Genomic DNA, 13,608 nt, shown 5'->3' with positions numbered 1-13,608 from the left:
GTAGTTAAATGACAGGACCTGCAAAATTCCAGGAAATAGAGTTGGTTAGAGCAAAGTGTATTTGTAATATAGCATGATGAAATGGTAGATATAAAACTGAGACTGCAGTGCCACTACTGGCAGGAGGATGTAATAACAGTGTGGCAAGGTTGCATAAATAAATCAATTATATTCTTAGGTTTAGGAATTTATCATGGAAGAATTGCCACAAAGTTTTGACAAAAATGTAGTTGCAAGAAAGAAAGGCAGGACGCATTTGGAGATATAGCATCCCCTAATATGTTATTAAGAGGTAGGTTTGCTGGCTGCTGTCTTTCCTTTGCCCCTCATGTGCAATCAGACATGCAGATAGAAAAAATAATGTTGCCTGGGTAGAAAGTGCTGCCCTGGTAATCAGTCCTACTGAGATTGTTATATTGCCTTACAAAAAAGGCTTTCTTATTAGGTCAGCAATAGCTAATTAAAATCTATACTAATTAGTGCTGAGAGACTGATGAAAAGGCTCACAGCACATTGAATGACAAGGCGAACAGCAGATTCAATATCAGAAGTGGATATCTACAGTAAAAAGGTCTAGGACTAACAGAGAAATGAGGCCTGGCTAAACCAGCTGCAAAGGGCTGTTTTGTGCTCCAACAGCTTCACAACAGGGGAACACAGTGACTCAAACTTGTATTGTTGCAGGAGAACAGATGAACCTGACAATGAAACATAGAAAACCAATGGGCCACTTGCTGATTTATTTTTAAAACTTCTTATCCACTTCAAGGTTCCTGAACCATGTATTATTGTTCGGCTGAATGATAACTGTGGTTGTAATGAGAAAAATTAAAAAAAAAATGTCTTTCCATGATGGAGGCTCTGAAGAATTTTGTTCTGAATTTTATAAGAGCCTTTGTGTGGGTTTAACTGAATAAAAAGAATAGTTTAAAATGTTTGGAGGGTCTCCTGTGTTCACTTTTGATGAAAATGTGATGGTTGCTTCGGGAGATCCACATTCTGTGACTGAAAGTATGCATTAACCTTGGCAATCTGGTCGTGTCATGATTCTGTCATTAACTTAGGAAGTAGAGAGTTCATATGGAAATCAGGTAGTTTTGTTGTTGGTGGCTTTGTGCAATTCTCAAAACTCTCAATCTTCTCTGGATCGTCTGTCTGTATTAACGTTGATTAATTCTAGCTTGCTTTTAATGTCAGACCAATTTTTCTTTGTCTCTTTGCTGGTTATTTGTCTCATCTTCTCTCATAAGTTCACAAGATAGAGGAACAGAATTAGGCCATTCGACCCATCGAGTCTGCTCCGCCATCTGATCGTGGCTGATATGCTCCTCATCCCCATTTTCCCACCTTCTCCCCATAACCCTTCAACCTACTACCAATTCAAAATCTGTCCAACTCCTCCTTAAATTTACTCACTGTCCCAAAATCCACTGCAATTTGGGATAGTGAATGCCATAGATTCACAACCCTTTGGGAGAAGTAGTTTCTCCTCAACTTTGTTTTAAATTTGCTATCCCTTATCCTAAGTCCTAGAATGTCCCATCAGCGGAAGCATCCGCTCCATGTCTACTTTATCCATACCTTTTATCATCTTGTATACCTCGATTTTATCTCCCCTCATTTTTCTAAATTCCAGACAGTGTAGGCCTAAATGGTTCAATCTCTCTTCACGCAAAAAAACCGTCATCTCTGGAATCAATCCAGTGAACCTCGTCTGAACTGCCTCCAATGCCACTACATCTTTCCTCAAATAAGGGTATCAAAACTGTGTACAGTGCTCCAGGTGTGGACTCACCAATGCCTTGTATAGTTGCAACAATACATAAGAACATAAGAACATAAGAAGTAGGAGCAGGAGTAGGCCATCTGGCCCTTCGAGCCTGCCCCGCCATTCAATAAGATCATGGCTGATCTGTCGTGGCTCAGTTCCACTTTCCGGCCCTCTCCCCATAACCCTTAATCCCCTCTCTTATCAAAAACCCATCAACCCGCTTCTTGAAAATATTTAGCGAGGCAGCCTCCACCACTTCAATGGGTAGAGAATTCCAGAGATTCACCACCCTTTGAGTGAAGAAGTTCCTCCTCAACTCCGTTCTAAAACGCCCCCCCTTTATCTTGAGGCTGTGCCCCCTAGTCCTACTGTCTTTTTTCAGTGGGAAGAGTCTCTCCACCTCTATCCTATCCATCCCATTCATCATCTTATACGTCTCAATGAGATCTCCCCTCATTCTTCTAAACTCCAACGAGTACAAGCCTAGTTTATTCAGCCTCTCCTCTTAGTTCAACCCCCTCAACTCCGGTATCAGCCTAGTAAACCTCCTCTGCACTCCCTCCAAGGCCAAAATATCTTTGCGCAGGTGCGGCGCCCAAAACTGCACGCAGTACTCCAGCTGCGGCCTCACCAATGCCCTATACAGCTGCAGCAAGACCTCCCTACTTTTATATTCAATCCCCTTCGCTATGAAGGCCAGCATCCCATTCGCCTTCCTGACCACCTGCTGCACCTGCAAGCTGGGTTTTTGCGACTCATGCACAAGGACCCCGAGGTCCCTCTGCACCGTCGCCTGCTGCAGTTTTTCGCCCCGTAAGTAATAGTCCTTCCTACCATTCTTCCTACCAAAGTGGACCACCTCACACTTGCCAACATTAAATTCCATTTTACCTTTATATTCTATTCCTTTAGCTATAAATGTCAACATTCCATTCTTTATTATCTGCTGTATCTACAAGCTAGCTTACTGTGACTCATGAACAAGGACACCCAGATCCCTCTGCACCGGAGCACCCCAAAGTCTCACCCATTTAGATAATAAGTTGCTTTCCCATTTTTCTGACCAAGATGTATGACCTCATACTTATCCATCTGTTAAACTCCATCTGCCACATTTTGGTCCACTCTCCTAACCTATCTGTATCCATTTGTAAGATTCTTATTTCCTTATTGCAACTTACAGTCCCCCCAATTTTTGTGTCATCTGCAAATTTGACTGTAGAGCCTCCTATCTCTGTAGCCAAGGCATTAATATAGATTGCAAATAGCTGGGGCCCAAGGACTGAACGCTGTGGCACCCCACGAGTTACTTCCAGTCATCCAGAAAAAAACCCATTTATCCTGACTCTCTGTCTTCTGTCCATCAGCTAGTCACCTATCCACACAAATACATTACACCTAATCGCATGTGATCGAACCTTGCGAATTAATCTTTTGTGCAGCACCTTATCAAATGCCTTCCAGAAGTCCAGATAAACCAAATCTACAGGATCCCCATTATCCACTTTGCTTGTTACATCCTTAAAGAACCCTAGCAAATTAGTCAAACATGATTTACCTTTCATAAAACCAGACTAATTCTGATGGATAGCGTTTTGACTTTCCAAAAACCCTGATATTGCTTCCTTGATAATTGATTCTCCTTATGATCAGCATATTCATTCTCTAGAGATTTTGGGATGAATGTTGATACATTTTGGCACAGTGAACTGTTATAATCTTGAATGCATTGCATTGAAAGTGTGATAGAATTAGGCTCAACAGCAACTTTCAAAAAGGAATTGGATATATACTTGAAACTGAAATAGTAGCAGGGTGGGAGTTGGGTTAATTGGACTGCTTTATGACATGATGGAACAAATGGACTCCTTCTATGCTGCAAGATTCAATACTTCTTGTTTGATCAGAGATTGATTTGCGTATTTCTGGTCAGGTGTTCATGACAGCAGAAGGGAAATTGTGGTAAAGCAGTTCAAAACATTGTTAATCTACTGGTGGTGGGTGATAGGTGCCTGGAAGTCACTGCCAGGGGAGGTAGTGGAAGCAGATACGATAGTGACTTTTAAGGGCTGTCTTGACAAATACATGAATAGGATGGGAATAGAGGGATAATGTCTCCGGAAAGGTAGGGAGTTTTAGTTCAGATGGGCAATATAATCGGTGCAGGCTTGGAGGGTCGAATGGCCTGTTCCTGTGCTGTAATTTTCTTTGTTCTATCACCATTGTTACAATCTGGCAATCTCAATCAGGAAGCCAATTTCACTGTGAGAGTGGAAAGTCTCACATTGGTTTAAGTAGAAACATCTCATGTAGAAAGCCTAAGATATGCTGGCTGACTACGATGAAGGGCAGTGAAAATACTTATGTCAGGTTTTTCTGGTAAGTCTTAATTTTGCTGTGCACAAATAATCACCAGGAGACATAAACTGAAAAAAAAAGACAGGCTGCCAAAGCTTTGTGTTTCAAGTTTAGTACTATCATTTAAAACTTCTTCACTCAAAGGATGGTGAATCTCTGGAATTCTCTGCCAGTTGAAGTGGCGGAGGCTACCTCACTAAATATATTTAAGTCACGGGTAGATAGGTTTTTGATAGACAAGGGAATTAAGGGTTACGGGGAGAGAGCGGGAAAGTGGAACTGATCCACTTCAGATCAGCCATGATCTTATTGAATGGCGGGGCAGGCTCGAAGGGCTAGATGGCCTACTCCTGCTCCTATTTCTTATGTTCTTATGTTCTAAAACATAAACTAAAAAATTATATATACTTTACAAAGTAGTCAACAAAATACTTAACTCAGGTTCTACCTCAGTAACATAGTTACTACTTTGGCTTCATATTGGTGGCATGGTGGCACAGTGGTTAGTACTGCTGCCTCACAGTGCCAGGAACCCAGGTTCAATTCCAGCCTTGGGTGATTGTGTGTATGGAGTTTGCACATTCTTCCCATGTCTGTGTGGGTTTCCTCCGGGTTCTCCAAAGATGTGTGGGCTAGGTTGACTGGCCATGCTAAATTGCCCCTTTGTGTCCCAAGAGTAGTGGGATTAGCAGGGTAACTGTGTGGGGCTATGGGGATAGGATCTGGATAATATGCTTTATTAGAAACTTGGTGCAGAGACGATGTCCTCCTGAAATGTAGAGATTCTATGATATAAGGTTTGTAATTACAAGTTATGGGGGCGATTCTCCCTGCCTGCTCGAATAGCGCAGTGGGCCGGGAGATATCAGCAGGGGGCCCTGTGGTGGGGCTTGCGATCGTCCAGCCAATTGTGAGTCTCCCAGGCAATGTTTTTGAACGTAGTAAGCCCTTTGCCGGAAACGAGTGCCATGCTGATTACCTTATTGATATTTCAATGTGATTAGTAAGCCTGGGATAGTAGTCTCGGACTCGCTAGTGTCTTCCCCCACCCCCACCGGTTGAGGCTCCCACCACAATGGGGACCAGGTGTGATCACCCAGCTGGTGGGGTCAGAGGCCATTGAGGTGCCCCCCAGTAGAGGTGTGGGGGGGGGGGTTCACCTTGGGCAGTGCCTGCCTGGTGTTGGTGGGGGGGGGGAGCGGGTAGATCCTGCAGTGCACTCTGCAATGGGATCAATGGGAGAGAGAGAGAGAGAGGAAGCAATTGGAGCTGCACATGGCAGGGAGATTGGGGTTGCAAATGGGGTGATTGAGCCTGCACACGGGGGTGGGAGATCAGGGCTGCAACTGGTGTGGGGGGGGGTGGTTTCAGGGCTGTACATGATGGGGTGATTGGGGCTGCACACGGGGGTGGAAGATCGGGGCTGCGCATAAGGGTGGAGATCGGGGCTGCGCATAAAGGTGGAGATCGGGGCTGCGTGTGGCGGGGGGAGAATGAGGCTGCGCGTGGCGGGGGGAGAATGAGGTTACACGTGGCGGGGGGGATTGAGGTTACACATGGCGGGGGGGATTGAGGTTACACATGGCGGGGGGAGAATGAGGTTACGCGTGGCGGGGGGAGAATGAGGTTACACGTGGCGGGGGGGATTGAGGTTACACATGGCGGGGGGGATTGAGGTTACACGTGGCGGGGGGGATTGAGGTTACACATGGCGGGGGGGATTGAGGTTACACGTGGCGGGGGGGATTGAGGTTACACGTGGCGGGGGGGATTGAGGTTACACGTGGCGGGGGGGATTGAGGTTACACGTGGCGGGGGGGATTGAGGTTACACGTGGCGGGGGGGATTGAGGTTACACGTGGCGGGGGGGATTGAGGTTACACGTGGCGGGGGGGATTGAGGTTACACGTGGCGGGGGGGATTGAGGTTACACATGGTGGGGGTGGTCGGGGCTGCACAAGCCGGGGGAAATCAAAGTTGTACATGGTGCGGGGGGGGGGGGGATAAGAACATAAGAAATAGGAGCAGGAGTAGGCCATCTAGCCCTTCGAGCCTGCCCCGCCATTCAATAAGATCATGGCTGATCTGTCGTGGCTCAGTTCCACTTTCCCGCCCTCTCCCCATAACCTTTAATCCCCTCTCTTATCAAAACCCATCAACCCGCGTCTTAAAAATATTTAGCAAGGCAGCCTCCACCACTTCAACGGGCAGAGAATTCCAGAGATTCACCACCCTTTGAATGAAGAAGTTCCTCCTCAACTCCGTTCTAAACCGCCTCCCCTTTATCTTGAGGCTGTGCCCCCTAGTCCTACTGTCCTTTCTGAGTGGGAAGAGTCTCTCCACCTCTATCCTATCCATCCCATTCATCATCTTATATGTCTCAATGAGATCTCCCCTCATTCTTCTAAACTCTAACGAGTACAAGCCTAGTTTATTCAGCCTCTCCTCATAGCTCAACCCCCTCAACTCCGGTATCAGCCTAGTAAACCTCCTCTGCACTCCCTCCAAGGCCAAAATATCCTTGCGTAAGTACGGCGACCAAAACTGCACACAGTACTCCAGCTGCGGCCTCACCAATGCCCTATACAGCTGCAGCAAGACCTCCCTACTTTTATATTCAATCCCCTTCGCTATGAAGGCCAGCATCCCATTCGCCTTCCTGACCACCTGCTGCACTTGCAGGCTGGGTTTTTGCGACTCATGCACAAGGACCCCGAGGTCCCTCTGCACCGTCGCCTGCTGCAGTTTTTCGCCCTGTAAGTAATAGTCCTTCCTACCATTATTCCTACCAAAGTGGACCACCTCGCACTTGCCAACATTAAATTCCATTTGCCATTTCCTGGCCCATTCGCCCAGCCTATCTAGATCCTTCTGCAGACTCTCCACACCCTCTGCACAATTTGTCATTCCCCCAATCTTGGTGTCATCAGCAAATTTTGACACCCTACACTCGGTTCCCTCCTCCAGATCATCTATATAAATGGTAAATAGCTGAGGCCCCAGCACCGACCCCTGGGGCACTCCACTAGTCACCAACCACCAATCCGAATAGCACCCATTAACCCCCACTCTCTGATCGGGACTGCACATGGCGGGGAGATCAGGATTGCACATGGTGGGGGAGTTCGGGGTTGCACATGGCTGGGAGATTGGGGCTGCATGTGGTGGGGGGGAGATTGAGGTTGTACAGGGTGGGGGAGGATTGGGGTTGCACATGGCTGGGAGATTGGAGCTGCACGTGGTGGGGGGGGGGAGATCGGGGTTATACATGGTGGGGGGGATTTCAGTGCTGCACATGATGGGGGGGGTTGGTGCTGCACATGGGGAGGGGAGATTGGGGCTGGCTGTCAGGGATTGGCGATTGGGGCTGGCTGGGGTTGGGTATTTGGGAGTCCAGGCCAGTGATCGGCAGGGGGTGGGGTTGGGTGGCCAGTGATCAGTTGGGGTGGGTTTGGGGAGGCCGGTGATGTGGGTGGGGGGGGTGGTGGTGGGCCTGTGTGCATGCGCAGTGGTCCACTTAGCACTATGGTGCTTGCCCCTTGGGTGGAATGAAGCCCCACTCCCTGCTCACTAGCATGGTGCACAGAGTGTCAGAGATTCATTTACATTGGTACAACCAAAACACTGGTGGGAAGATCTCATGCTTTCCTGCCTTTTGGGTACCTAGTTGATTTTTGGGAAAATTCCAGCCTATAATTTATCTCATTGACATTGGCTGAAAGAACAATTCATAATGACCACATTCACATCATTAAAGAGAAGTTGTGGCCTATTTTGAATATTTTTTATTTATAACCCAGCCACACAATCCCATGGTGGTTTCTAAACCACGAGCTAACTAAGGCATGGTGGAGAGATGTGGCTGATTCTTTCGACATGGCTGCTTCACCCTGAAGTAGATTCTCTGTGTCATTGTAATTGGTTTCTGATCTGCAGGCCTTTGTCTGAACCTTGAGCATTGTGTTTGAGCTTTAGTTGCCCTTGAACTTTATAGCAGAGCAGTGGAAGGCAAGGCTATAATTATGTCTGGTTTCCAGGAACACACAATGCAAATAGAAAATAATGCTACTTACCACCCACCACCATCTCGCCCCCACCACCCCCACCTCCGTGGTTAAAAAGTCTGCATCAATTTGTAAGATAATTATGGGTGAGGAAGGCTCATCTCAATTAATCCACCTGAATAACCTGAACAACCTCCCACCATAGCATCTAGTGATTTCTTAAGTAATTCCAAGGTTTTTCTCTCCACCACGCAAATAGGGCTAAGGATCTGACTATTTTATTATAGTGCAGCATTGGTATATGGAGGAACTCAAGTTGGTCTCTGTGGCGATTTCATTATCAAACAGAGTGGCACGGTGGCACAGTGGTTAGCACTGTTGGCCTCACATGCCAGGGACCCAGGTTCAGTTCTGGCCTTGGATGACTGTCTGTGTCTCCCTGTGCCTGTGTAGGTTTCCTCCAGGTGCTCTGGTTTCCTCCCGTACCCCAAAGATGTGCAGGTTAGATTGAGTGGCCATGCTAAATTGCCCCTCAGTGTCAGGGGGATTAGCAGGGTGAACATGTTGGGGTTACGGGGATAGGACCTGGTGAGATTGATGGGCTGAGTGGCCTCCTCCCGCACTGTAGAGATTTTATGATTTCAAATGAAATAGTTTAACCTTTTGCAATGAAGCCAGAGATAGTAAATTTCACCAGTTCTGAGATCTGTTCAAATTACAGTTCTATTCTAGTCATGAAAACAATCAGTGAAATATCAAAACCCTGATGGTGTCAAAGGACTGAATTGTGTAGATGAACACAGCAACATAGGACAGGAGTAGGCCTTTCAGTCCCTCAAGCCTGTTCTGCTATTTAACTGGATCATGGCTGACCTCTTGCCTCAGTGCCATCTCCTTGCACTATCCCCATATCCCTTGATGTCACTGGCATCTAAAAATCTCTTAACCTCAGCTTTGAACCTATTCAAATCTGGACTCTTTATTCCTGATGGGAGGTGAATGAGGGGGATCTTATTCAAGTATACAAATCACTAAGTAAATGAAAAAGATAAATCAGGGGCACAATTTAAGTTAAGCCCTGACTCCTGACTTGTTAAGACAAGTGTTTATTGAAATGATAGAAGCCATGTCTTAAACAAATGTAAGGTTGAACTATTTCTTCCAAAGAGTGATGAATTTTGTAGAAAAGAGAGACATGTTACTGAAGCTTTTCATCTTGCACTCAACAGGACCAAGGTAATGGTAGACTGATTAAAATCGCCAATGAGCAAGGAGCTAGAATTGGAGGGTTGTAGAGCAGGAGGAAGGTTAGAGAGATAGGGGAGGATTAGGAGTGAGAGCACAGAGAAATCTGTAAACAAGGATAAGAATGTTAAAATCAGGGTTTTGCCAGAACAGGAGCCAAAGTAGGTCAATGCGTGCAGGCATTATGGGGGGAATTTTCTCGTGCCCCTGCTACGGGAAGCGTACCAGGAGAAGGTTGGACCACACAATGGTCCTTTGATCTTGGGCGGGATTTTCTGGCTTTTGGGCAAGCACGGCTAAAAACTCCTGCCCTATGTTTGCTTGTTAGAATCTGGGCAAGAGATTTAGATGAACTCACTCAATGGACTGAATACTACAGGCCTGCGCTGATGGCGGCTTCAGCCCCCAGAGATCCTTCTCAAGACTGGGCCCACCATTGGAGTGTGCCTGACAAAATGCTGGAATTTTGCAGGAACTAATGGCAAGAGTGGGTGCTGGAGGGCAGGATACCCAGTCTAGGGAGCAGCAGGCAGTGACCTGAAGCTCTTTAAGGGGTTCCGTGGCACAGGACAGTGTCAAGTGGCACATCATGTGATCCTTCAAGAGCAGCAACTGTGTATTGTGAAGAAATTTGATCTTTGTAGTCTATAGCCAGGTAAGTCTGTTTTCATTTGGTATACGAACGTTACACTTTGGAACGTTACTGAATTTCATGATCAGAAGTTTCACATTATTGCTTAAAGTTTCATAGTGTCTGAAGACTTCATTCAAGCACATCTCCTTAATGAGGTTGGTATGACCTGAAGGTTTGTGAATGAACACAAAACTCACATTGCCTCATGCATTCATATTCTTGTTGCTAACCGTGGCTATGTGACTTGTGTCTGAAGGAAGAGATAGGAAATTAAGTGGTGAGGGAGGGCTGGAGGAATAGTGTAAACATGTGGGTAGATGGAGAATTTTGGATGTACAGGCTTCGGACTTGCTCATTGCAACTACAAGGTGGAGGCACAATATTTCATGCAACGCCTGATGTCCCATTAGCAAGAGGATCTACATAAGCTTTTGGCATATTAAGGTGTCTCTGGTGTCACAGCCATCCCCATGATCCAGCCAGGGGCATTCGCAACAGCACTGCCTTGTTCCCTCACCTCATCATCGCCACTGAAAAGGTTTGGAAGTTGAGAATTCCTGACAGCATGTCACTATTGCTCGGATACCTGGCGCACATGAGCATGACCTGTTGTTTGTGTTTGCACACCAGCTGCATGCTGATAAAGTGGAATCCCTTTCCGGTTATGAATGTGCAGTGTTGACCTACACGGGCCTTGTTGGCTATGTATGTGCAGCCAATGGCTCCCTGCACCCTGGGCAAACTAGCAGTGGTAGCAAATCCCTGAGCTCTCTCATTCTGTCTTTGAGGCTATCTTGAGTTAATGAAATGTAATAGCTGGCCTTCTAGAACATTGCATCAAGCTGTGTATGGATGCAATGCTATGCAGCCAGCTGTGTTATCCCAGTCAGGTGTCCAAAGGCTACCTGGGTAGAACTTGCAGCAAAGACATTCAGTAGCACTGTCACCTTTAAGACAACATGCCTTGGGTAGCCCCTTTGGTGGATTTATCTGATTTCTCCTGAGAGCATCACAAAGTGATAGAACAGTTGGAATTCTCAGTTGTCTTGCACTAAGTCTCACTCAGGTGCAGGTAGCTGAATTGCTGCCTGTATATCCTAGACAGCATAATGTCTTTTGCATCTGGGTTTTCAGGCTTATTGGGGACTGGTGCTGCTCTCTCCCCATCCTGTGGACCAACAGCCTACTGGGCCTCCCTCTGACCCCTGAGTTCTTTCATTCTTCTGGTCCTCCTTTCTCTCCTCCTCATTGGAGTTTATGACTGGGATTTTACGACCCTGCTTAGGTCACGCTCGTAAGATCCCACCTGAGACCAACGGAGAATTCTGTTATGCGAGCCTCACCCGTCCCGATTCCAGGGTGGGCATGCCAGTAAAATTCTGGCCTATGTCTTCAATGGAGACTACAATCCTGTCTCTGAGAGAGTGTTCAGCCCTCAGTGCTGAGTTGCAGACAGGAGAACATTCGCTGACCTATCAAAGGCACCCTCTGAAATGAGAAGAGAGTCCTACTCAGGAGAAAATATCCAAAAGGTAAATATACCCCCCGCAAAAAGAGCAGTGCCTGCAGCCAATGGATTTTGATCTGTGAAAGTTCAGACTCTGATCTCAGCTGCAGGTAAAAAAACACCAAAACAAACATGCCCTTAAAAAAAACAAGTTCCCCACCTGATGTAAGACTCACCTTCAAGGCATATTATTGCCTTCCGGCCATATTATTCCAGTCAGATAACTTGTTAAATGCCTTAATTGTCATTTAAATGAACAATTAAATAATGTGGACATGTTCCTGACTTTTTGACCAGTTCATATACGGCATTATTGTCAATCAGCGTGATGGCATCATGAAAAATACCCCAGTGTCAACACACCTTGTAATATGAACTGCAAAGCAGGAAATGCTCCCAATTGCAGAGTGCATTACTTCTATGTAAACTATGCATTGACAGTGAAGTTGTTTTAGCCATATCTGTTCTTTTGTTTTCTTTCAGAAGTTTTCCGAGCTGCTGCTGAGGCAGGTCCCTACGACATTCTGAAACTGTACAACACAAAAGGCAATATTATAAACATTTCCCCAAAGTTGGAGTCTAATACTCGGCAGACACAGTACAAACTGGAGGTTGTTGCTGCTGATTGTAAAGCCAATTCCTTGGGTAAGAGGCAGTTCCAGCATCATATAATAAATCTAGCATTGCAGAATGTACAGAGTAACTAAACCACAACACAGTATAGATAGCAGAGTAACTGAACATGACACAGTTTGGATAGTACAAAGTAACTCAGTACCACACAGTACAGGTAGTGCAGAGTAACTGAACATGACACAATATGGATCATTCAGAGTAACTCAACATGACACGGTATGGATAATGCAGAGTAACTCAACACACAGCACAGTATGGATAGTGCAGAGTAAGTCAATATCACAGTACGGATAGTGCAGAATAACTCAACATGACCCAGTATGAATAGTGTAGCATGATTCAACATGGCACAGTATGGATAGTGCAGAGTAACTCAACACGGCACAGAATGGATAGTGCAGCATGACTCAAAATGACACAGTGTGGATCATTCAGAGTAACTCATCATGACAAAGTACAAATAGTGCACAGTAACTCAACATGACACAGTATGAATAATATAGAGTAACTCAACACAGTGCAGTATGAATAATATAGAGTAACTCAACACAGCGCAGTATGGATAGTGCAGAGTAAGTCAACATCACACAGTATGGATAGAGCAGAATAACTCAACATCACACAGTATGGATAGTGCAGAATGACTCAACACGGCACAGTACGGATAGTGCAGAGTAACTCAACACGGCACAGTACGGATAGTGCAGAGTAGCTCAGGAATGAAATTAGGAAACACAAGTCTACGTGGAATTCAGCTATGATCTCATTGAATGGCAAAAGAGGCTGAAGGAACCAACTGGCCTTCTCCTGCTTTTCATTTGTTCCCCTGTCCCTATGAGATCAGGAGGAAGCACTTGTCTACCTCAGTGGAAATTTCCTGATTGAACTTTTCTGCATTGGCAACAGGTCAGTAAATTAATCTTACTCTTCGCTTACAGGTTCTGGATTGGCAGCAGCATTGGGATTTGATCTTCTGGCCATGGAGAAAAGGTGTGTCAAACTTTTCTTTTGAAACACTATATACTATATATATATATTTCAATATTATGCCAGTGTATCTTTCCTTCTGTTAAAATAGCACAATAATTTTAGCCAAAAGCATTGTTATGGAAAATAGGAATGGAAAATTACAGAAAGAAAAAAGCCACCTAAAAAGTGTAATAAAAACAAGGAACACTGGAAGTACTCAGCTGGTCTGTCAGCAGCTGTGAGGAGAAAACAGTATTAAAATGTTTCGGGTCAAAGACTTTCTTTGGTACATTGACGTGCTCTGTTTCCCTCTTTGCAGCCACTTCCTGACCAGCTGAGTATTTTCAGTGTTATTATATCAGATTTCCAGCATCCGTAGTATTTTATATTAGAATTAAATGTGTATTCTCTTACATTTTTGAAAGGAAACTTCAAACGTTCGTTGCAGAAACAACCTACCTTCAGACCTCCTGTGGGATGGCTG

General features: G+C 45.5%; 1 protein-coding gene across 1 annotated transcript in view; it reads left to right on the top strand.

Moving 5' to 3' along the window:
• Positions 1-13,608, top strand: part of LOC145350218 (high affinity cGMP-specific 3',5'-cyclic phosphodiesterase 9A) — a 109,993-nt gene that overhangs the window by 50,629 nt on the left and 45,756 nt on the right. The window contains exon 3 of the mRNA XM_080199280.1: positions 12,003-12,164. Coding sequence (XP_080055406.1) covers positions 12,003-12,164 — 162 coding nt within the window. The remainder of the gene's footprint in view (positions 1-12,002; positions 12,165-13,608) is intronic.

The sequence above is a fragment of the Carcharhinus amblyrhynchos genome, chromosome 11 (genome assembly GCF_965287045.1).
Source record: "Carcharhinus amblyrhynchos chromosome 11, sCarAmb.v2.hapA, whole genome shotgun sequence".
NCBI lineage: Eukaryota > Metazoa > Chordata > Chondrichthyes > Carcharhiniformes > Carcharhinidae > Carcharhinus > Carcharhinus amblyrhynchos.
This window is presented reverse-complemented; position numbering and strand designations above follow the sequence as displayed.